We start from the raw sequence: 25869 nt of genomic DNA on the forward strand, positions 1-25869 counted from the left end.
AAATAGCTCAAGTATAGGCTTGTGACTAATAAAACATTTAGCCTGTTACACTCGAAATGTCTGGGAAAGTCATGTAAATTTAATTAACATTAAAAACAATTAGATCCATGAAGAAGAACATTTAGTCTCAAAAACATTTAAAACAATACTTTTTAAAACATTTTAAATCACGCATGAACATGTAAAAAACATGCTCCATAAATAAAATATAAATAAAACATAAATAAAATACTTTCTGAAAACGTACATCTAGGATGTTTTTGAAAACCAAAACAATTTTGTGTCTTAGCCTATATATATATATATAGCCAACCACTTTTTTGGTGTGGAGCATATGCACAAGAGCGACAGGTGTTGGGTAGTCGGGTTGCTTTTATGCTGCGTAGTCTGAGCGTGAATTGTCTATTCTATAGCCTAATGCACGCAATAAAAGCCCAAAAACTATTACCAATCAACGTTTTGTTCAATCACCAGTTTTTTTTTTTTTTATTTATTTGCAGTAGTTTATCAAATTAACCTCCAAACAACCAAGACTACAGAACGCAAGCTAATACAAAAGTATAAATACATACCCAATTACTACGGTTCCAGCGAACATGAGAAGAAATGCATTAACGCTTTGAAGCTTCATTATATTCCACCTGTTATGCCCTTGATCACTTTGAAGATTGAATATCAGGTAGAAAAAAACAACAAAAGATCTCAGACTCAGTAACAGTACAACTAAACTAATTTAATTCTGTCAGAATTTAGACACTGTTCTTTATAATAGGAGATGTTCCGAGAATGAAATCCCACTTTACCTGCTGTACAAAAGGTGTTCTGCAGGGGTGGAGCTTTCGGCCGTGGCCGTTGCATGCTGACTGACTTGAACTTGACCACCCATTTGACCACCCAGCTCACAATCATTGTTTCTCTTTTACTTATTCTCCATAAGAATTTTGTTTTTATATCGGTTGAACCGGTTTACAGCGCAAGTCTTTTTTTCTGGCAGGCACTTCAACTTCAGAGCGGAGGCGCAAGTCAAGCGAACGCAGAATAGTGCAGGAGACAAGAGCATCTGTGCATGAATGGTAAACTGCGGATAGTATATTTAGAAGTGGGACAGTTAGCCTACAAAATAGTTAAATACGGAGATCTTGACAAATCAAATAAACTGTGTATATTATTAGATAACAGAACAACGTTGGTAATGATATTTATTAAGTTTAACAATCATGAGAGAATCATGCTATTTGTTGTGGAAGTGACAGGTTGAAATAAACATTTACCCTATAAAAAAGTAAACTTTTGTCAATATCTTTAAATGTCCTACAATAAAAGAGAATGCTATTGCATAGAGCAAGGTATGTTCGGAATGTAAACTCCATTTTGTGAAAAAAAAACATATTTAACGCATCTTATTGCAAAACAATTAGTCGTTTTTTGGGGGTTAAAAAAAACAGAAAAATTACTCGAGTTAAATAGTTTAGTTTACAATAAAGGGAATTTGTGGTCAGCAGGAGATAATAACGTTTCTCCTAATGCGTTGCCCTAATGTTGTGACGTCACGTAAAACTAACAATTGACCTCTTTGATTTTTCATTCCTCATATCAATTTCTTTTTTTCTCGTTTAACTTCTGTTCCTTATTTTTTCTCTTTTTTTTTTTTTTTTTTGCTGACGCTATGTGCTAAACAAATAAGCTTGAATTGAATTGAAGTATTTAATTCAATCATTTTAGCAATGCTAGTGTGAAAATGGTAATTTTCTTAATTTTTATAATGAACTTATTACAGTAAAAACAAAAACAATGTTATTTATGACAGAATGGAGTTACACTAGTTTTTGCCTTGATTTGCTCACCGATGTCTTCTGAATAGTCCTCTATTCGTCCAGTGACATTATTTACATTTGAAAAAATCTGATTCATTCATTCATTCAATCATTAAATTTCTATTAGGCTTGGTCCCTTTATTAATCTGAGGTCACCACAGCAGAATGAACCACCAACTTATCCAGCACATGTTTTACGCAGCAGATGCCTTTCCAGCCGCAACCCATCCCTGGGAAACATCCAAACACACTCATTCACAGACATACACTACGGACAATTTACCCTACCCAATTCACCTGTACCGCATGTCTTTGGACTGTGGGAGAAACCAGAGCACCCGAAGGAAACCCAGATGGATGAAGGGAGAACATGCAAACCCCATACAGAAATGCCAACTGAGCCAGAACGATTTTTGTGTAGCCTTTAAATAAATTGTAAAGACATTCTTACAGAGATGTTTAATTATTAAATGTTAGATGACACAAAAGAATAGTAGCAGCAATAGAATCTCAGAATTTAACAGTGAAAATTGAATTTTTACAAAAGTTCCATGAAGTACTTTACCAACCTGAAAAACAAGTAGTTAGGCATGCGTTATAACAAACATGCAATAATCTTCCCAGTCCATGAGATTCAACATTGCACGAGTGAATACAATGTGCTAAATGCTGTTGTATGCTGCACAAGTCCCCTTATATATTTTGTGCTATCCAGAATACATGAGGATATGATATGAAAGCAAGAATTCACACAGTGTGTCCTTGATTTCAACACAACACAGAGAACATTACGCGTAGCCCTCACATAGCCCTCACTATAGGCCCACACAAAAATACAGTAATATTGTGAAACACATTGCAACATTGCAATAAATCTTCAATGCAAAGCAGAATGCAATTTATTCTATAATATACTACGTTTTTTAATATCAATATTGAGAACATTTGTGCTGCTCAGTATTTTTGTGGAAGCTGAAACATATTTTTCAGGATTCCCGAATGTATAGGAATTTCAAAAGAATAGCATTTATTTGAAATATAATAGGATCTATGAGAAAGACCACAGAGCAACATCTGGGCCAATCTTTTCTCTTTATAGCTGAGTTTTATACCTCTCCTTCACCTCAGATTGTGTGAAGGGATTTTATGTGCGGTCAGTATAAATTCTGCGAGTGTCACTGGTAAGGTGGTAAGGCCTCATTGAAGATCCTTGATAACATTTGTATCAACCACAAACAAATGTCTGACAAAAACATGCATGCATAGAAAAACAATAATGGCTAAATAAACTACACTTAGAAGTTGGGAACCAGCTAAAAGGTATTAGTTCACCCTGTATCCTCTGAATATATTTAGATTGCATCCATGTGGTCAATGCAATCCCAGGGCATGGAACTCTGTGAGGCATCCCTAATGAAAGCATAGTTTAAAGTATGGGATCCAATATAAAACTAAACTAGGAAGAAATGCCCCACTTATTCCCTTATATATATCAACAATATCACGGTGGAGACTGTACAGCAGGTAAAATTCCTGGGGGTCCACGTTACTAAGAACTTGACTTGGATACTACTTGTTTTGCGAAGAAAGTGCACCAGCGACTGCACTTTCTGAGAAGGTTAAAAAGAACACACCTCAGTCTATCAATCCTCACAACTTTTTACAGAGGAGCTGTTGAGAGTATTCTCACTAATGGCATCTCCCTTTGGTATGAGAATAGCGGTGTATCTGACAAGAACACCATTAAGATGATAATAAAGTCAGCTGGAAGGTCTGTTGGAGTCAAAATGACATCTATCGAGGAACTGCATCAACGACATTGTCTGTCTAGGGCAAATAGCATTTTAAGGGATCCAACCCACCCTGGCCATAGTCTGCTCATACTCATGCCATCAGGCAGGTGTTACAGAAGCCTGAGGAGCAAATCAGTGCGGTTTAGTGATAGTTTTTATCCTGTCATTATAAGACTTTTGAATAATACCATATCTTAAACACTTTTGATAGCTAGTATGAAATAATAAATCAATAAATAGTTAAACTAGCGTAAATTGTTAATATTACAACTATCATAACAAATGGGGCAATAGGTATTTAAGTATTAAGTTATTCCCTTCAGAGAATTTTTTAATTGGGTTATATTTTATACAACTTTATTTTTATTTATTTATGAAATTCTAAAAGCTTATTTATTATGTTAGGATTTTATAGTGTTTGTATAGTGTTTTTTTTTTTTTTGTTATTGTTGGGTCTGATGCAACGTAATTTCGTTCTGCATTACAAATTATTGTGATGTTTTGAATGACAAAATAAAGGAAACTGAACTGAAACTGACACTGATGTAGGGTTCTTTGACTTAATTTGACTCGCGCACACACACACAAATTCAGCACACAAGATGATATTTTCCCCAATGCCTAGCCCATGAAGACATCGCCTGTAATGTTGACAAGGTCTTGTGGCCAGAACAAAACAGAAGGCAGGATCCATTAACAATAGGCAAAAACTGTACTGACTCAAATATTAATTTGATTGTTTAACCCAAGGGTGCCCAAACTCAGTTCTAGATAGTGATGACCAATTGCAATCGAATAGTTCTTTTTAACCAGATCTTCAGTAAGGGGTGTCAAAATCAGTCCCTGGAGGTCCGCAGCCCTGCACAGTTTAGTTCCAACTCTGCTTCAACACACTTACCTGTAGGTTTCAAACAAGCCTGAATGACTTAATTAGTTTGATAAGTTGTGTTTAGGGTTACAACTAAAGAGTGCAGAGCTGTGACACCTGTATTTTAAGTGAACCGGTTGAACCAGTTCACCAAATCAAACGGAATCGTTTGAAACTGTCTGCATCTTCAGTAAGCACTTATTCACAAATTGTTCACTTTTTTAACATGCCTGATACTTTGAATTGAAATAAATAAAGCAGTTTCCTGAATTAGTTACTGGAACAATACTGAGATCAGATTTGTGAACCAGTGAACTGAAAATACTGCACATATACATGATTCAGCATGTGGTGAACCAAACACAGACAGTACCGTCTGAACCAAAATTGGACAATCGATTAATGTTGTAGAAATTAAGCTTCTTACAACTGAATTGTAAAAAACCTTTCAGGTCTTGGTGATGTTTTAACCTACAGAAATTCTAATTGCTGACTATATATTTTTGATATGTTGAGTCATAACATGGGAGGATTTTTGTGTAAGATTCCACCCACCGGCCCAATGACGGAATCCAGTGTTGTGGTTGAAGGAATTCTGCTTGTATGCCTTTTCGGGCGCTTCTGGAAGAAGTTATTTTACTTCATTAAAATGTATTGACCAATTTCACTTCTGACTTTACGCGTAATTTAATCTGACTCCAATTTCTATTATTCTAAATTTATCATTTATGTTTTTTAGCTGATCATATTAGTAGTTGTGGTGTAATTTAGATTTTGATATTTTATTAGGTCCGATATTCTTAATTGTACGTTTATTAGGGACCAGACACCGCTCCGAGTTTCACGCCCTGGGTTTGCATGTCTTCTCACAGACAGTATGTCGACACTCTGAAGTTAGTCAGAGGATGCACGATTAACTAATACTCAAATAGACTGGTTGCCAACTGCTCACTCATCCTAAAAGAATGATTTAGCCAGTTCCAAGCGACCTGCTAATTTCAGTGATTAGAAAAGGTTAACATTTATTTTGCCAGGCAGGTAAAAGCATCACTTAAAATGAATCAAATATGAATACAAAAACACAACTGATCAGCATAACATATAAACACAAGTACAAATACGAGGTTAAAATTAATTTCATAAAGTCAGCATACCGGGCAATGAAAGAGACAAACAGAGGCTGTGCGGGAAGTCTGGCTACAGAAGCTTCCCTAAGGGATTTGCCCAAACTCTTTAAATACCCAATAACATCAGTGAAAAACAGCATGCATATTTAGCACCCAAATATCTGACTCTGTTTTCAGAGTTAATTAACCTACAAAGGGTCATGTATTTGTTTGGGGTGAAATAAAGTTTATCAAAACGATCTTTATTGTGGATTGTTTTCCTTAGGAGAGAAAAACCATTCGCCAGTTTATCTTTAGGTACCCATTAACATCTGAGAAAACAGTCATGACTATCTAACCCCCGAACCTCTGTCTCTGTTCTCAGAGTTAACTAACTACAAAGGGTTACCCATTGGTTTGGCGTGGTTTGGTCTCGCGTTCCCTTTTTCAGGATCTTTATGGTTTTATTGCAGGAGATATTTGTTCGAGTAAATCCATCCTTACAGTTGATACATCATCGCTGATTACGTCATTATACATACCGCATATAACTTGTAATTTTATTTTTAATTTTTTGAACCGGTTCATTGCAACAAACCGTTTGAAAGATCCAGTTCACGAAAAAGATCTGAACTTCCCTAACTTGTCCTGAAGGGCTGATTTCCTACAGAGTTTAGCTCCAACTTGCTTCAACACACCTTCCAGGAAGTCTCTAGTACACCTAGTAAGAGCTTAATTAGCTAGTTAAGGTGTGTCTAATTGGGGTTGGAGCTAAACTCTGCAGGACACCGGAGTTTGGGCAGCCATGCTTTAACCTGATAATAATATTTCTCCATTTTCTTAAAACAGCTAAAGGGAAACTAATATGACAAATAAAGGTAAAGCATTGCAAAGTAACCTCTGTTGTCACCAATGGTGACGTGTACAAAATTATTATTTTCAATGAATCCTTCTAAGGGCTTTTGTAGACTTCTGACAGACAAAAAGTGAAGCAGGTTAGTAAGTGATGTTTCGTTTGTTTTCGTTTGTGTTTTTTAAAGATCCTCGACTGAGATTTTGAGAGATTGAATGTGTTTCTCTTCAGTGATTTTGCTTGTTAACAACAGGCACTTATCATTTTATGCTCAATCAACAATTACTTAATCAATTAATTAACTCGTTAACTTCAAACCTGAGTTCAAAATTCTTTTTGAATGAGAAGAATTAATGTCGACTAAATGTTGAGTTATTATTGCAAAGTTACAGTGCATTTACTATCTGTTCATGAATGGATTTTCTGAACTTAGAGGAGACTTACAAAACCATCAAGATTTTTAGACTTTTTTTTTTAGACTAGAAATTATTAAATGTGGAGCAATGGGTAGCGCTGTCGCCTCACAGCAAAATGGTTGCTGGTTCAAGCCTCGGCTGGCTCAGTTGGTAGTTCTGTGTAAAGTTTGCATGTTCTCCCCATGTTCACGTGGGTTCGGGTGCTCCGATTTCCCTAACAAATCCAAAGACATGCTCTATAGGTAAACTGGGTAAGCTAAATTGTCTGTATGTGTGTAAATGACAGTGTATGGATGTTTCCCAATGATATGTTGCAGCTGGAAGGGTATCTGCTGTGTAAAACATATGCTGGATAAGTTGACGGTTCATTCCGCTGTGGCGACCCCTGATTGATAAAGAAAATAAATGAATGAATGATTATTAAATGTATTTCACTATGTTTGTATTTCATTATTGCTATTACATGCATTTTTCCCAAAATGATTTTGTTTTATTTGACTGTTTGGATTGTTTGGGTTTTTACCAAAATCTTGGTCAATTTCAGCAACAGCTGCTTTAGAAATGTATTTACCAGGAAAAATCATGATGTGTTCAATACTTGTGTTACCTGTTGTATCTATATTATATAAATACCAGAACTATCCAGCATGTTTCTATTCACCCATTTCTGAAGAAAATGTTCAGTAATAAATAGTTTTTTTTCCTGAAGTGAAAATGTGTCATCACAAAAAACATGCAAGAGGTTTCCGCTTACTGCATGCAAGAAACACACTTTAAGAAACAATGCTGAACAGTGTTAATTTCCATTTTCAACAAAAAAATAAATAAAGCTTATAGTTGAGGTGAATAGACCAGGGATGGAACACTGATCAAACACACATTAAATGGCTAATCAGTGTCTTCAAAATCACTATAAAGCTAAAAACAGATGTGTTTAATAAAATTTTCACTTTTTAGTTTACACACTGTCTGTGGAGGCCAGAATAAAATAAAAATATTTGTTCATAAATTTATAACATTTAGAACATTTTTTTTGTTTTGTGTGAACTTAAAGAGTTTGTAAACAGTGTTGATTCATTAGCATGCTTCTATGAGGCATGAAGTGGCTGTTGAGAAATCATTTACTCGTGTCCTCTGTTAGATCCACAAACACATTCAATGTAAAACAAAATAAATGTATATGTTTTACACAGCGGATGGCCTTCCAGTCACAACTCAATACTGGGAAACATCATACACTCTCACATTCACACTCATACACTTCATACACTAAGGCCAATTTTGTTTACCCAAAATATGCAAACTCCATAGAGAAATGCCAACTAGCCCAGCTGGAGCTTGATCCAGTCAAGTTCAACCTGGATTAACTTCTACAGTTGAAGTCTGAATTATTAGCCCCCCGAATTATTAGCCCCACTGTTTATTTTTTTCCCCAATTTCTGTTTAAGGGAGAAAAGATTTTTCCAACACATTTCTAAACAGAATAGTTTTAATAACTCATTTCTAATAACTGATTTTTTTTTATCTTTGCCATGATGACAGTAAATAATATTTGACTAGATATTTTTCAAGACACTTCTATACAGCTTAAAGTGACAATTAAAGGCTTAGCTAGGTTATTTGGGTTAACTAGGCAGGTTAGGGTAATTAGGCAAGTTATTGTAGAACGATGGTTTGTTCTGTAGACTATCAGAAGAAAATCTAGTTTAAAGGGGCTAATAATTTTGACCCCAACATGGTTTTTAAAAAAATAAAAAACTTCTTTTAATTTAGCTAAAATAAAACCAATAAGACTTTCTGCAGAAGAAAAAATATTATCAGACATACTGTGAAAATGTCCTTGCTCTGTTAAACATAATTTGGGAAATATTTAAAAAAGAAAGAAAAATTTAAAGGGGGGCTAATAATTCTGACTTCAACTGTATGTAAACATGCCAATCAGCCAATCAGAATTAAGGGATACATTTATTGTTCATGTTAAGTTTAGGCTTATCGTTAGGTTTGTGCACTTCTACATGAGTGTTATCTAACTATTAGTCCACTCTGATTTTCATAATAATTTACAGTTATTGTTGGGTTTAGGGGTAGGGATTAGGTTTGGATTACATTTTCGAACAAAAATGGTCTTCCAGAATAACGTCGTACTTGGCAAAATCATGACATGCAGGTAACCCCACTACTCAAAAAACCTTCACAAAACACCCACAAACTGGTTTTACTTCTTCCATTCATTGTCACTCATGCAGCATTTTAGACAATGGATTCTATAGCAACCTGTCTTTAAGTAAAAAAATGCAAACTAACCTTCAGTTTCTCATATAAAGCATTTGTCTTGTTTGTTGTTTTAGTCAAATAAAAACATTAGTCGTCATGGTGCACTCAAATGATTTTATATAATCTCATATATGTTATAGTCATATATAAATGCACCTATATGTTTATAAATTATATATACAAATATGTTTGTTTTGTATAATTTGGTATTTTGGGCATGCAGTTACCACTTCTTTACTTTTAGTTTTCAAAGCCCTGCAAGCTCATTCCAAATCATCAGCTCTGATTCTGCGGAATCTGTCTGCCAGTTTGGACTTTGTGAATTATCAGATACTTTGGTTCACCCTCTCGTTTATATACATTACAGGAACTGCTCATCACTAGTTAGAGTTTTACCCCATGAGCAGGTTTTTCAGGCTTTCCCTGAATGTGTAATATATACAAGGCTTATCATCGAAACACAGGGATTCTTCAGAGTTCAACAACAACTGAAAATCTTTTTTTCGCAAACACCTAGTAAAAATTTAATAAAAATATATCCCTCCCTTTTCTGGCTTACTGTTTTCTAACAATATAATGATTTTTGCCTTTTTATGAATAAATTGTTGTATCCTTTTTTGTAATTTGCTTTGGATAAAAGTGTCTGCCAAATGATTAAATGTAAATAATGTGTAATTGCACATTATTAATAAATAATACATTTATTTATAAATAATTTATTATTTATAAATAAATAATTGCAAAACAAGTTGGACAGGTGCGCCACAATATGCATACACAAAAGTGTACAATTTTTTGCAAATGTTTCATAAAAATGTTAATAATGTGTTCATGATGGGAATGAGAAAAAGAAACGGCTCATTTCAATCCTTCAAATACATTTAATCTGGTAAATTAAATTTGAATGTATAAGAAAAGAACAAAAGTAGTGTGTAGGCTGTGAATGTAAAAAAAGCCAGTTTTACTCTAATATAATAAAGAAAATATAGTGTCAGTTTTCATGATTCATGCTACCTTTTATATTCCTTAGGTGGACCATTTAGAAGGTAAAAAAGAAGACTTGAAAACATTCTGTATGATGGATATAGTCAGGACAGGTGTGCCTGCTTGACAATGCCCAAAGGCATGATTGCTTTGTCTGTCTTCATTTACTCAACAATAAAAACCACAAGATGCTTCGTGGAACAACCTGTCACTGCTCATTAACACTGTGTGGAGCAACATGACAGGGAATGCCAACTGCAGCTCGTTCCATTCACTACGTCATTAATTTAAAAGGTGCATAAAAAACACACCTCTAAACCCTACAAATCGTTCAGCATATTATATGGTCCCCTGCAGGCACACTTTAGCATATTCTACAATAACATGCCTTACATTGCTTCTGTAATATATTTTGCATGAGTAGCATGAGTAGTATTCTATATTAAAACACTGAATACAAGCACATTTTTAAAGACAAAGATAAGCACTTTGAAAGTGTTCTGCCCGTATAATACCCTGTTAAATCCATAAAACATTAAATCTTAATGTTAAAGGCACATAAAACATCCACATTTGCATCAGTGTGTTGTATTTGTGTGCTTTATATGCAACTTAATTGTAAAAAAAAACGTTTCCAAGATCACTAGTTAAAATTACTGGTTTAATTTGAATGTTTTTGAGCATATTTTTATTTATTTTTATTTTTCGTGGCACGGTGGCTCAGTGGTTAGCACAGTCGTCTCACAGCAAAAAGGTTAATAGTTTGAGTCATGAGAGAGTCCTAGAGTGTGTAAAGGACTAAGCCGAAGGAAAATTAATGAAAAACATTATATTTTGTTTTTTTTATTTTATATTTAGTCTTCTAAACAGCATTGAAGTCATTATATGAGGAAACCGTCTGAAAGAAGCTGTTCATGAAAAGAACCACCCTTCCTATCCTACTTGCCATATCTTACATAAAATTAGAGCAGAGCTGTTGAATTTAGCTTTTGTACTCAGAAGAGGGCATTTTCTGCCACTCTTTTGTGGTAAGGTTTTTGTGGTTCTGTTGATGCATATGCGTGTTCTTTATTGGATATGTGTTTACTTGTATTTGTGAGCTCACAGAACAGCCTAATCCACAGAAATATTCCATTAACAACTGCAAAAATGTACAGTTGCTATATGTGTAGGAAAAACTACTGAGGGCATGGACAATCTATTGTGGTTCATTAAGACCAACATTAGCAATTTAGTTTTTTTCATGTGGTCCCCTGTTCGCCTACATGAATGCATATTGAGCCAGCTTTTTGGTCTCTCATATCTAGACATGCACATTGTGTTAACTACAAAGCCAAATAACATCCAGCTACCACTCTAGAAGTAATGGGTGGAGCTTGACCTTATCCAGTTCCATCTCTGGAGACTAAAAAAGTCCAATGATTAATTGGGACTTCAGGAGCACCCAGCACTGAGAATAAAGCTTGTGAACTTTTGTGCTGGGAAACACACACACACACACACACACACACACACACACACACACACACACACACACACACACACAAATAAGTAAGTAAGTAAGTAAGGTGTATTTATATAGCACATATATTGTGTATGGCCATACACCCAAAGCGCTTCACAATCATGAGGGGGGTCTCTCCACATCACCACCAGTGTTCAGCATCCACTTGGATGATGCGACGGCAGCCACAGGACAACGACACCAGTGCGCTCACCACACACTAGCTAAGGAGAGTGGAAAGACAGTGATAGAGCCATTTCGGTGGATAGGGATGATTGGGAGGCCATGATGGGTAAGGGTCGATAGAGGGAATTTGGCCAGGACACTGGGGTTACACCTCTACTCAATACGAGAAGTGGAATGGGATTTTTAATGACCAGAGAGAGTCAGGACCTTGGTTTAACGTCTCATCCGAAAGATGATGCTCACTGAGAGTATAGACCTTATTCTTTAATGTGGAAGTGTGCCCGATTTTTACAATTGTTTTAGAACTTCCGGGTCAGTTTCCTATGGGAGAAATGACTAGAAATAATAAACCGCAGAAAACAGTCAAACTTCTTGCTCTACAAACAAGTGTTTGCATGATTATACAGAAAAAGTAGAATACTATAGTAAGAAAATATCAGTTTGCAACATCAAGCAGCACAATGAGCTGTTTTTAACATCTAAAAATTAATGGAAGTGAAGGAGAAATCTCCAGCCAAAAAGATTCAAATGGCTGAGCCCACTCATACTCGAAGAATAAGGTGAATAGTGTCCCCTTCAATTACTGGGGATTTAGGACTCACACAGACTGTAGGTTGAGCACCCTCTGCTGGCCTCACTAGCACCACTTCCAATAGCAACGTAGTTTTCCCATGTGATCTCCCACCTAGGTACTGAACAAGCTCAGCCCTGCTTAACTTCAGTGAGTAACCAGTCTTGGGCTGCAGGGTGATAGGGCTGTGGCCATATACAGTAAACACACTGTATGTCTTTGGACTGTAGGGGAAACCTGAGCACACAGGGAAAACTCTCACAAACACGGGGAGAAAAAAAATGATGAAGATAAATATGATTTTAAAAAGTGAACATAAATATGATGGAAAAAATTGGTGAAATATTACAAATACCTTTTTTATTGAGACAGGTGCTTCATTTTTAACTAAATCAGATGACATTGCCAATCATCATAATGCTTTTTTATAAATAAATTATACAAAATTAGAGAAGAGATGTTAAAGATAATATTCCAATGAGTGAAAGTCAAATTGAAAAAATTGCCAAGTGATGAGCCAGCCCTATCTTTTGAATTGAAGTAAACGGAAGACTAGTGGAACAAAAATTATTAAAGATAAACATAGAAAGCCTCACAGCAAGAAAGTCGCTGGTTTGAGTCCCAGCTGGGTCACTTGGCATTTCTGTGTGGAGTTTGCATGTTCTCCCTGTGTTTTAGGTTTCCTCCGGGTGCTTTGGTTTCCCCCACAATCCAAAGATATGCTGTATAAGTGAATTGAATAAACTAAACTGGCCGTATAGTGTATGAGTGTGTGTGTGAATGTGAGAGTGTATGGGTGTTTCTCACTACTGGGTTGCAGCTGGAAGGGCAGCCGCTGTATAAACATATGCTAGAATAGTTGGCTGTGTAATCCACTGTGGTGACCTCTGAAATAAAATTAGTTGTCAAATGTTTGGCGGAACCAGTCTGCCACATTTTTATTATTAGTATAAATAGATTTTTCCTTTGCACCAAATGTTATTCCTTTGCAGAAAATGCAGCACTGAGTTTGTACTCAGACCAATACTTAGCAAAGTGTTTGAAATGACACTTTGTGAACAAATTCAATCCTTTTTAAAGGAGAATAATTTGTTCTCTGATTTTCAGCATGTATACAGAGAAAGTCATTCAACAGGAACAGCATTAACACAGATAACTGATGACTGTTTGGTGTAGACTGGGGATGATAATTTAGTTCTGCGTTTGATGTACTGGATCATAAATTATTAAATGTTATAAATTGACCGCTAAGACTATACATTGCTGTAAAGGTTAGTTAAATAATAAGAAGCAATGTGTATATAATCAAAGTTATTCGGAAACTAGAGAGTTGCAATGTGGTGTGCGTCAGGGAAGTTGTCTTGGACCATTATTGTTTTCTATTTTTACCAATGATTTTCCTTTTAATTTTAAAGTGTGCAAGGGTAGTCAAGTATGCAGATGATACAGCATCAGCAACATCAATTGACAATTATCTGCTTATTTAAATTACAAATTACAATTATTATTAAAATGGGTAAGAAATAATAAAATGGCACAAGTATTGTATTTGGATCAAATTTTAAATTCAAATTCAAAGCACAATTAAATTTGAAGGTAAAGAGTGTGTCTAATAAACAAGTAGCAGAAATTAGACTTCTTGGAGTTATCCTAGACATTAAATTGAAGTGGTCAAAACATAGAAAATATGGTAAACGTTATGGGAAGATATCTAGTTATTAAGATATGTGCAAGATTTTTACCACAATATTGCATCTCGCAATTTATGCAAAAATTGGTTCAAATCGATTGCAAAAATTTAGATTATTGTCCAGTGGTATGGTCAAGTTTATCAAGCAAGGATAGTTCAAAATAGAGCTGCATGACATACTTGAGTTGTACTAGAAAGGATAATATTATAAGAATGGACAAAATGTTAGGTCGGTTAATGGTAAAGAACAGACTAATTGTATCTCTGCTTTGTTTTATAAGAAATATTTCTGTATTAAGAATACCTCAGCTCGCATACTCTACAGCACGCATGTCCAAACTCTGTCTTGGAGGGCCGGTGTTCTGTATATTTTAGTTCCAACCCCAATTAAACACACCTGAACCAGCTAATCAAGTTGTTTCCAGGTATACTACAAAATTCCAGGCAGATGTGTTGAACGAAGTTGAAGCTAAACTATGCAGGACACCGGCCCTCCAGGACCGAGTTTGAACTTCAACTTTTTATATCAGTGTGATTCATAATTTTAACACCAGGCATGTATCAAAAGAATACATCTTACTAACCTACACTCAGAAATAAAGATATGTGAGCTGGCACTGGTGTGGTACCTTTTCAAAAGGAACACATTTGTACTTAAAGGGTCCATATTGGTACCTCAAAAGTATAAATTAGTACCTAAAAATTTTAAGGGGAACACTTTTGTACTTTTTAGGTACTAATATGTACCCTTGAGGTATTAATATGGACCCTTTAGGTACAAATGTGTACCTTTTGAAAAGGTACCATACCAGTGACGGCTCGCGTACCTTTATTTCTGAGAGTGTATGATGTACGTGAACATGTAAGTAAAATAAGGTTGAAAAAATTATTAAAGAAACTTAACGGAACAGTATTTAATTAATTGATACTTTTGATGTTTCAAACAAATTTCCAATTATAAGTTTTATTGTATTGGTTCTATGATTATGGTTTAATGTAAAAGTTGTCTTTGTCTGATTGTGCTATTGGTGTCTGTTGTTATGGTTTAGTGTAAATTATCCTTTTTTTTTGGTTCTTGTATTTGTATCTGTTTTTTTTTTTCTTTGTTTTGTTTTTTTGTATTGGTTTTGTTGAGGATTTGATGTAAATGTAATTTTATTTGTTGGACCCCAGGAAGAATAGCTGGGGTCTACCACTATGTTGGTAGTGACTAATGAGGATCTAAATAAACAAAAACTTGCAAACTCAAAAATTCCACTAGGTCCAGCAGGGAATTGAACTAGTGGCCCTTTTCATTTGAGGCGACTGTGCTAATACTACTGAGCTACAAAAAACAATAATGAGTAAATAAAATCTATATTAATCATTAAAGCCTTGAAAAGAATCTCCTACATTCTGCTTGTTGGTGTTTATGAAAAGATCATTTACTATGAGGCACAATGCGAGGCTTAAATCAAGCTTCCCTAACTTTCACAGCATGAATATCATACAGACATCTATTACTGAGCCAAAAGATCTCATAATGTTCCAAAATGTACCTAATCATGTGCTTGTAATGGAGATTCGGGTTGATCAACTAGAACTTCCAACGTTTCATTGCAGGTTTGGAATAGAGTAAAAAACTGCTATAAAAAAAATATTTTTTTTTACTGTTTTTACAATTGCTGAGGAAAAGAAGTGTGCACAGAGCTATGTTTCCTAACACAATCATTATCCAGTTATGGTCACAAGTTCTGTCTTTACCAACAAAGTTCAGCAATTTGGTGTTTTCACATTGTTCAATCAAATATTAACAATCAGCATCACAAGCTACTGCAGAAATACAGCACTCTGACTCTACTTAAAAGCTTCATTTCCTCCTACACTCAAAAAAAGTCAACAAGCCACTTGCTTGATTTGCAATACAAATATGTCTTCTGGAAAAAAATAAAACGAGTTTAGTTCTCTTAAATGATTCATTCTAGTTGTTTAAAAGTAAATGAAGAAATAATCAAATGAATTAGATGAGAACTTGTTGATTGAATGAGATTAAGCTCTTCATATGAAAGACTCTCTCTGGTGAGCCACTTCACAGTAGGTGGTGGTATGCACTTATAAGCTAGTTTCCATACCCACCAATAAAACCACATAAGACAAACAAGTCACTGCACAGGCTTAGTTTAACAGACTGAAATTTTGTATCTCTGCAGTTGTGTTGTTCCACTTATGGACAACTTTTTCTTGGCATAAGTAATTTGGAGACAAAAACAAAAATGCACTTGCAGTTCCTTTTGCATGTCTTCTCAAACAAATGTAATACTGAAAGTATGTACCGAATGATATTTTCTTACAATAATAACATATATACACTTGGGAAAATATTAAAATAGTTTTAAAAATTATATATACATTTAGAATTTATAATAATTAATAATATTTACTATTAAATTATTAATATGATGTGTGTTTATACACATATGAGTTTAAAAATATATATAAATAAAACTTATGCAATCTGCACTCAAACAAAAATGGGGTGATTCTCCTCAAGGGACTCAAAGTTGTTTAATATCAACTTTTTAAATACAAATGCATACTATTTTAAGGTACCGACCGAGCTTTACAATTTGGACATTATTCACACATGGACATTATTCAACTGCTTTTGTTTGTTTTTCAAAGGACATGTTTTGACAGCTAATATGATGGCGATTTGATGCTTTGCAAAAGTTGCAGGCACCTTTATGAATATCAAAATGCTTTTTTGATGCTAAATGAATTTAAATGCGCCGATTAAGAAACTTGAATAGGCCTAGGCTACTATAATAAAGAAAATCCTCTCTAAAAGTAAAACTAAATAATCTGCTAAATACTCTTGACACATAAAAGTGTAAAGCCTGCAGCTCACAACAAATGTGCAAAGGTATTGCGTATCATATTTAACAAACCGTTTACTACGAATTTTATACATATTTTCTCACATGGATAATTGAATATTAATCAGATGTTATCATTACGCAGCTGTGCCGTCAGCCAATTGTTGCATTGCTTATCATGATTTCGAGGATCAATAGATCTGTCCTTCACCACACACACACACACAAATCTCAGATCAAGACATTTTAATCTGATTTGCGAACTTGTTTGAAGAATGCTCCAGTTACTAAAGTAACCCTCGTTCCCCGAGGGGGGGAACGGAAATGCTCATTGGCATTTCATTGGCCCGTTTACATACTCTTTCAGATGATTGGCTTTCTGAACGAAATCCCCATAGTGGAATTTTCCACATAGCATTGAAGTTCCCCTCCTGAAGGGGAAACAAATTAGCCCGAGATCAGTTATCAAGATTAAAATATCCAGGATCTGTCAAATCATCATAGATCATTTAATCAAGGTATGAAGAACGGACCCCTGGTGCAACCTACATAATGACATTAAGGCATTTGATCTCCAACTTGTTAATTAGAAAAAGTATTTCTGAATGGCCAGACTGGTTCAAGCTGATAGAAAGGCAACAGTAAATATAATAATCACTCATTATAACCGAGGTATGCATCTTTGTGTTGTGCACACGTCCAACCTTGAGGCAGATGGGCTACAGAAGCAGAAGACCACACCGGGTGCCACTCCTGTCAGCTGAGAACAGGAAACTGAGGCTTCAATTTGCACAGGCTTACCAAAATTAAACAATAGAAAATTGGAAAAACATTGCCTGGTGTGATGAGTCTCGATTTCTGCTGCAACGCCATATCATAAAGCACAAATCCTCTCAGACTGGTTTCTTGAACTATACAAGTTCACTGTACACAAATGGCCTCCACAGTCACCAGGTCTAAATCTAATGCAACACCTTTGGGATGTTGGGTAAAGGTTGGATGTGCAGCCGACAAATCTGTGTATTACTCCGCCCACATACAGTAACAAGCAAAAGACACACTACAGTTTGCCAAATATTGCTGCTGTTGGACAACATAATGTACTTTTCAGGCTTGTTTTTGGTCGAGAAAGTAGTTGTTTAGATTGCAATGCACTGCATTCATTTATGCTCTGGCCCAATTTAAATACACTCTCTCAAATATTTCTCAAATGTCAATCAGACGACAAACTCACTACTAAACAGCTAGATGTTATCTGTCTTAAGTCCCCATACACAGAAGCGATAACCCATTGTTGCAGTGTGTTAAATATTTTCATAATTTGTAATTGAGTGATTCTTTGACACTCCCTTTAATAATCAAGGGTCGCCACCGCGGAATGAACCGCCAACTTATCCAGCATATGTCTTACACAGCGAATGCCCTTACAGCCGCAACCAAACACTGGGAAACACCCATACACACTCTTTCACACACATACACTATGAACAATTTGGTTTATTCAATTGACCTATAGCGCATGTCTTCGGAGAGTGGGAATATATATAAATAATTTATTTCAAGAGATGAATCCAGTTTCATATTTGTAGAATATTCAGAATAAAGATAAAAGTCTGTCTGACATGACAAACACAGTCAGGTTGTTTGTACATTCATCCTGATTAATGCACCAAATAAAAAACTAAACTGTATCCTTCGATACTACTAATAAACAGATTATAAAAAAAACAAAATACAAAACCAACAGCAAAATATATATTAAAAAAAATTATAAATACATACCCATTTACTGAGATGACAGCCAATCCAACAACAAAAATTATGTTTTGAAGTTTGATTTTCTTTTTCAGTTTCATCACTTTTAGGACTGGATATTTCAAGTAAAAAAAGAGCAAAAACGAGAGATATTTTAACGAATGTACAGTTAAACTAAATTTAATATATCAGAACTTTTTGACATATCAGAACAGTTTAATAAAGGTCCTAGTACTTATAGTGCCTATGAAAAGACTGGTATACAGATATTAAAATGTCACTTTATATAGTGTAAAAAACAGGTGTCTTAGTCTGAAACGTCTGTAGGGCAGATGCACATTGTCATATAACACTCATGCCACACCCATGGGTGCCTTAACAACCATATAAATTTTAAAATATTAAATTAGTTTACTTTACTCCAAGTAAAGGTTCATTGCACTAGGTTCAATAAAATCAGAATATAATGAACTACATGAACACACAGTCTTTCACAGTGTTTTGTTTTTGTGGTACTTTAAAATGTTAAAATACAGTACTTTTTTTTTATTTGATCTAATTAATTTGATTTCTTAAAATGTTACATTTATTTAGCATTTAATGTTTATTGCTGAATTTGAAATGACAGTTTCTTGATACTTTAGTTCCAAAGTGTAACAGTGTTCAGCACAGTTATTGTGATACAACTACTCCACCCACCATTACACCTGCGGTTATATCACGCTTATTATATGTCAGTTTCCTTAGGTCGTACATTTCAATACAACTTTTAGCAGAAAAGTTATAAAAAAAATTATACCAAGACACACTGCTTCTTTGTGTGTATGTGTGCATGTGTGTGTGCATGCCGTCTCACAGCTACTCAGTTGATAGCCTCCTGCCAAGCTGCCTCAGAAGGATTTAGTTAGATGTCCAGCTGCTTCCGGCAAGTTTTAGTATGCTAAAATACAGTAGTAACTTCACTGAACCACAGAGTACAGCTCTGCTATACCGCATATTAATCACCCTTTGAATATAACAAAAAATTATGCTTGAGGCTCAGGTTTGCGCCCATATTGAAATTGTTCATGAGTGTAACAAAAGTACCATGCATACGGCCTATCACACATGCAAGATGACCCAAAATCTCAGCTTCCCAGTGGCTATAGAACTGGAAACAGTTACACACACACACAGACCAAAACAATTGGCCGAAACGAGACCCTAACACTACGTCATTCACAATGCATTACCTCAAGGGGCAATAGTGCTGCTTACGCATCCCAGGAAACCAAATCCTACCACTATACAAAAACCCAAAAAATGACACCCTGGAAGATTATCAGTTTCTTTTTATTCAAACACAACCTGAGTTTCAGCAGTGAATTCAGCCCATATACCACATGGAATTATGGTCCAAGACTGGCCCAAATGTCAACCAGAACAAAGGCTAAAAGTCAGCCATAGCTTAACAGAAATCAGCCATAACTGGTGCACAACAAAGCTCAACCTACAGCTGACAGCCAGACATTTTGTTTATATATATATATATATATATATATATATATATATATATATATATATACAGTATATTGTACGCTGTACTGTATATTACCTTTGTGCTTAGGATTTTAAGAGCTTTTAATGATAGGGGTATGTTTTTCTACAGATGCATGATTTCCATTATTGGTGGCTTACTAAGTGTTTTGAGAGATAATTTAACTCAGTCAAATTGAGTGATTGAGCTTACGGGAAGGTTCCCCATTTTCTTATATCAAGCTAACTTGTTATGGTAGTTGAATTAGTCAACATTTAATTTGGTGTTTGTTTTGGATTGGAGGATGCAGTGAAATTCCAGTGGTTTTCTTTTCTGTTATTGGGTGTTCTCGTCTTTGCCAATTTATCATTTTGAGAACCACGTGGTCTATTGTGGTGACAACTGCTTTCTTGGTTTTGTCTCTTTGCCATTTCTAGCTGCCTTTACTTGAGTCTCTCATATGATCTAGGAAGCTCAATTAACCTTACTGTAGCCTATAATAGGAAAGAGTAGATTACACACATGATATCCAGTTGAAGTCAGAATTATTAGCCCACATGTTTATTTTTTTCCCCCAATTTCTGTTTAACGGAGGGAAGATTTTTTCAATACATTTCTAAACATAATAGTTTTAATAACTCATTTCTAATAACTAATAATGATTTAGGAGAAACCCCCCTGCACTCCCCCCACTCACCATCATGAACAGCACTGTGGCTGCAGTAGAGTCATTCAGGTTCTTGGGCACCACCATCTCTCAGGATCTGAAGTGGGACATTCACATAAACTCTATTGTAAAGAAAGCCCAGCAGAGACTGTACTTTCTTCGTCAGCTCAGTAAGTTCAACCTGCCACAGGAGCTGCTCGTACAGTTCTACTCAGCTGTCATCCAATTCATCCTCTGCACTTCAATCACCTTCTGGTTCAGCTCAGCTGCCAAAACTGACCTCCATAGATACAGCGAATAGTCCAGACTGCTGAACGAATCACTGGCACTACCCTTCCTACACTTCAAGAACTGTACTCTTCCAGAGTGAGTAAAAGGGCTCACAAAATCACTCTGGACGCCACACATCCAGCTTCCTGTTCCCACTTCCTGTTCGAACTGTTACCGTCGGGTCGGCGCTTCAGAGCACCAAGCACAAAAACAGCCAGACACAGAAAAGTTTCTTTCCTCAGGCTGTCTACCTTATGAACAGTTAAATATTCCCCTACTGTGCAATAAATATGTGCAATAATTTCTCATACGCACTTGTACACAGCACCTTACAACCTGTATATTTATAACAAATCTGTACACACAATTCAACATCCGGATTTTTTGACTAACTGCATCTCTGTTTAATGTTTATGGTCTGTTTTTATTCATATTTATTTTGTGTTGTCACTTGTCACTTTATGTACACTGGAAGCTTCTGTAGCCAAACAAATTCCTTGTGTGTGTGAAGCAGATTTGGCAATAAAACTGATTCTGATTATAATACCATGCATGTATCACACCTACAAGATTACTCTGTCTCTGCTCTCCAGCGGCCGTAGAACTTTGTATCCACATCAAGGCTGAAAAAATAGTCAGCATCATTGACCAGTCCACTCTCAATCAGCATCTCCAGTCTTTTCATCCTGCCCAAACTCATCTCCTGCCATCTGCTCGAACTATTGACTGTCATCACCGTCAGTTTACGTTCTATACCCAGTTTAACATCAGGAACCTGTTCTGGATGATCGGTGAAGATATAATAATCTAAAAAATTAAGACGGAATGTGATAAATAATAAATGAAATGGCAATTCAATTTTTCAAAAGATTATTGAGGATAGTCCTAAGAAAGCATTATAAAGAAACCACATTTAATTTATCCACTTACTAAACTCCAATACCAAACATTAAAGATAACACCAAATAAAACAAGGTATTTGTTAGAGACATAAATCAATAATGCCTATGGCTTCATGTCCCTAATAGTCTACATAAAAGTGCAAGTATTTTCCTAAAAAAAAGACAACTGCAACAAAAAAACTCTGGGTTCAAAGTATAAATAGCTTTACTTGGCAATCCAGATTTTAAAACAGTATTAAAACAAGCTGTAAATTATGCAAAAAATATAATACAACGTTGAATACTGTCAGGGAACTCACTTGCCAAGAGCGAAGACTGTAGTCGTTACAGTGATGCATTGTTGTTTGTAGATTGAATCAGTCAGTTTAGGATCAAAAGTTCCTTCCTAAACAATTGGAGCTAACCATGATGTCAAGTCAACTTGTACATCTGGTCTGTTTAAAAAATAATGATCACATACATATGCCTGAAATGCAAATCCATGCAAACATATTTCACAACAATTTGTCTATTACTTACATATACTGTACATAAAAAAAAATCACATACTCGCAGGCAGTTTAACAGCATGTTCTGTGGGTAGAATGTGGGTAGTATGAATTGAATTTAGATGTAGTACATCTGCCATGTCATTATGGGATTTTATCATGGGATAAAAAAGTTTCCTTGGATGCTCACTTCAGAATCTCGCCTGAAGTAGTAGATAAGTTGGCACTTCCCACCTGTTCTTTTTTTAATACTATAAATTTGGACATATTACTTGGCTCGCATACAGATATACTATACAGTACAGAGGTATGCAATTTCGAACATAGTGTGCATTGATTCTCCGTTTTCACAGTGCACTGTGGGAATATTCAGAGAGCAATCACTTTAGTGCACTGAATTGTGTGATTGAAACAAACCTTTAAATGGTCGACTGATCTACTGAACAGGGGCACTGATTGAGATGTTCCCTGAACATAAGAAATCTTTACTTCACGTTGGGAACGTTCATTCAAGTATTTGCACAACACAACTTGCTGCAGTTTTTTTTCAAAAACAACCCCAATTTCCACATGAGCAGAGACCAGACTTAGCCAGAAAAAAGTTAAACTATTGTGTCTCATTTAAAGTACATGTTTATATTGGATTAAATGAAAACCTGTTTAACCTGTTTTATAAAATTTCCCTTAAAGCGAAAAACAAACCCCCCGAGAAAATAAAAAGCATGAGATTTTCTCAAAGTAGTATTTTACGACATGAAAAGTACTGCCATTCAGTTTTTATACTGTGAGTTTGATCACCATCTTGTGTGACATTTACAGCCATACTGAAAACATCAGAAGATACACTGTCGAAAACAAGGCACCGTGAGGGTACAATTTTGTTCCTTGATGTTTCTGCAGCGGTGTGTTTTGAAAATTTCTGTGGACAGTGAAAAGCTTCTACCAGCTCCTGTTATCAACCTCTTACATCTGCAAAAATTCCCAGCCTTGTTTGTTGCCCTAAACGAGCTTGGATGGTTTCCACAATTGTTAAGTTAATCCACTGGTCTCATTCATGCATGAGGCAAATTTTTCAGTGACTTGTGGTTTTAATAATTGTCAAATGACAGTTTTCTAGTATGAGTGCTTTAGATGTCATGTTTACTTAAAACAAAGCCTACTGATGTTGAGGAGGAGGCTACTGATATTTCAGGTTTTCTCCACTTTTGCAGCAATTTATAGAGAACATTTTTGCTTTCATTCTGAACTGCCAGCCCGATCTCACGAGAAAACGTAAGTATTTTACGTTTTGTCACTTTAGTGGCTAATTCATACGAATTCATACAAGTTCAGTTGTACAAAAATGTACGATTTTAAAAAGGGCTAAACCAACCGTTATTGGGTGACGAGCAAATTGTACTAATTTGCACAAATTAGATCGTACGAATTCATACAAATTAGCCACTAAATCAAAATGTTATGAATTGCCAAGAGATTGCGTTGATTTTAAAATGTGCAGTACTTGATGTAGCCTGTGCAATAATTTGTATATAGATCTTAAACAGTAATTTGGGTTTTTGTTTCTTTCTGCTGGTATTTGAATTGGTCCAGTTTGTTATTTACTGTACAGTGGACAATTTCTGTGCTTTTGGAAAATTGGACAGTGGACAATTGTGTATTTATTTTTTCTTTACACACCTGCAGTTGCGGTGTTATAAATGATGTGTATATTTCTAAATAAAATTGCGCATCTATCAAAATATTTTATTCATTTATTTATGCATGCTGTCAGCAAAGGATAGGTACATTTTTGCACCTTCAGAGTCCACAATTTTGTTCCCTGTGGTGCAAATCTGCCCCTTAAATGGACCAAATGTCGAAGGTACAATTTTGTACCTCTAAGACAGTGTACGAGTGTTAGAGGTACATAAAGGTACCTTCGACATATTCACATCAACACTCTCAGAAAAAATGGTATAATGTTGTATCAAAGGTATAAACCCTTGTCACTGGGGCAGTACCTTTTTATGAAACAGAATTGTACCTCAAGACAAAGAAACAAATTTGTACCGTTTATACCTTTAAGAACATGATTTGTACCATGGGAAACCAAAATGTACCTTTGGTTTTTAAAACCTGCAGACACAGTATTACACCTTCATCAAAGGTACAAATCTGATCCATGAAGGTACCAACACTTTGACAAGACACTTTATACCTTAACAGTGTCAAATGTGTTCCTTCAAGAACTGTTTAAGGGCATTTTGCTATATGCAAAATGTGTCAATTAATTTTCAGTAAATATAAAACATCAAATACATTTATTTAACAGTTTCTTTTTGTGTAAATGCACATTTTCCATTTACAATAGAGAATAAAAATACTGTAACATAAATCAAAAGATCTATTTTCTATATACACTTTTCACAAAAATGTTACAGAAATACATTCTCCCATGTACAATATAAAAAATCTTTTTTCACACAATACCTTTGTGATCACTTAAAAGTTCATTTAAATTATTTAATTTTAAAATAGAAATATAATTACGCAAAAGTATTGTAACGAGATACACACAATGTTTGATTAGCTTTACAATACTAAAATGTCTGCATGACTACTTTGCATATGCAGGACTTTTGCCAGCTTACGTGCGTAGTGGGAAGCAAACGCCAAAAGGATATCAATAATGAAACTGTATTTATCATACCAAATGTTTATTAAAATACCTTAAATGTTTAGTTTACAATACCTACAGTTTTGTTTTACTTTTGTTTTACTTTATTTATATTTAGATTAATATAAAATTCTTTTTTTTTTTTGTTTGTTTGTTTCAACCAAAACAATTAATTTTAGTATTAATTTAGCTGTAACAAATTACAATTATTATTATTATTTTTTTTTTTTTTTGGTCCAGAGCAAAAGTATACTTTGATGTGAAGGTAAAAAAAAAAGAATTAAATCCAAAATAAAAATCTGCGTTTTACCAAAGTAAAAATAATAATTAGTTGTAGTATGTAGTAAACAATGTTTTTACCCTCTGGAGTTCCCTTCAAAGATGCATTAAAGAGTAGATAGCGTCAACTAGCGGCTGTGAAAGTCATTACAAGCTGGAATCTCAAACCCTGCGCTGCGTGCGTGTTGCATGTGCACTTGCAGTGTTGCCACAAGACAGCCATATCACGATTAAAATAGTGCTAAAAAAACGTGCTCTCAAACAAAAACTAAAATGTTTTATATGTACTGTCTAGACCTTCTGATTACACTAAAAAAGTAACAACTATGTTCTTCCATGTACTGAAAATACAGACTCTTAGATCAAAACACTCAAGAAATAATACTTTATCAGTCAAACTGATCAAAATCAAGTGTTTTGAT

The 25869-nt window shown here is 35.1% G+C and overlaps 1 protein-coding gene across 2 annotated transcripts in view; it reads right to left on the reverse strand.

The window, feature by feature from the left end:
• Positions 1-18843, reverse strand: part of LOC130228466 (globoside alpha-1,3-N-acetylgalactosaminyltransferase 1-like) — a 28206-nt gene extending 9363 nt beyond the window's left edge. Inside the window, exon 1 of one of the 2 annotated variants that reach the window (XM_056456895.1) lies at positions 18697-18843. In XM_056456895.1, coding sequence (XP_056312870.1) covers positions 18697-18770 — 74 coding nt within the window. In that variant the 5' untranslated portion in view covers positions 18771-18843. Of the gene's footprint in view, positions 1-572; positions 770-18696 lie in introns of those variants that run through there. The other variant, XM_056456896.1, reaches the window with a different exon arrangement.
• Between the last annotated feature and the right edge of the window lie 7026 nt (positions 18844-25869).

Source organism: Danio aesculapii, chromosome 5 (assembly GCF_903798145.1).
Source record: "Danio aesculapii chromosome 5, fDanAes4.1, whole genome shotgun sequence".
NCBI lineage: Eukaryota > Metazoa > Chordata > Actinopteri > Cypriniformes > Danionidae > Danio > Danio aesculapii.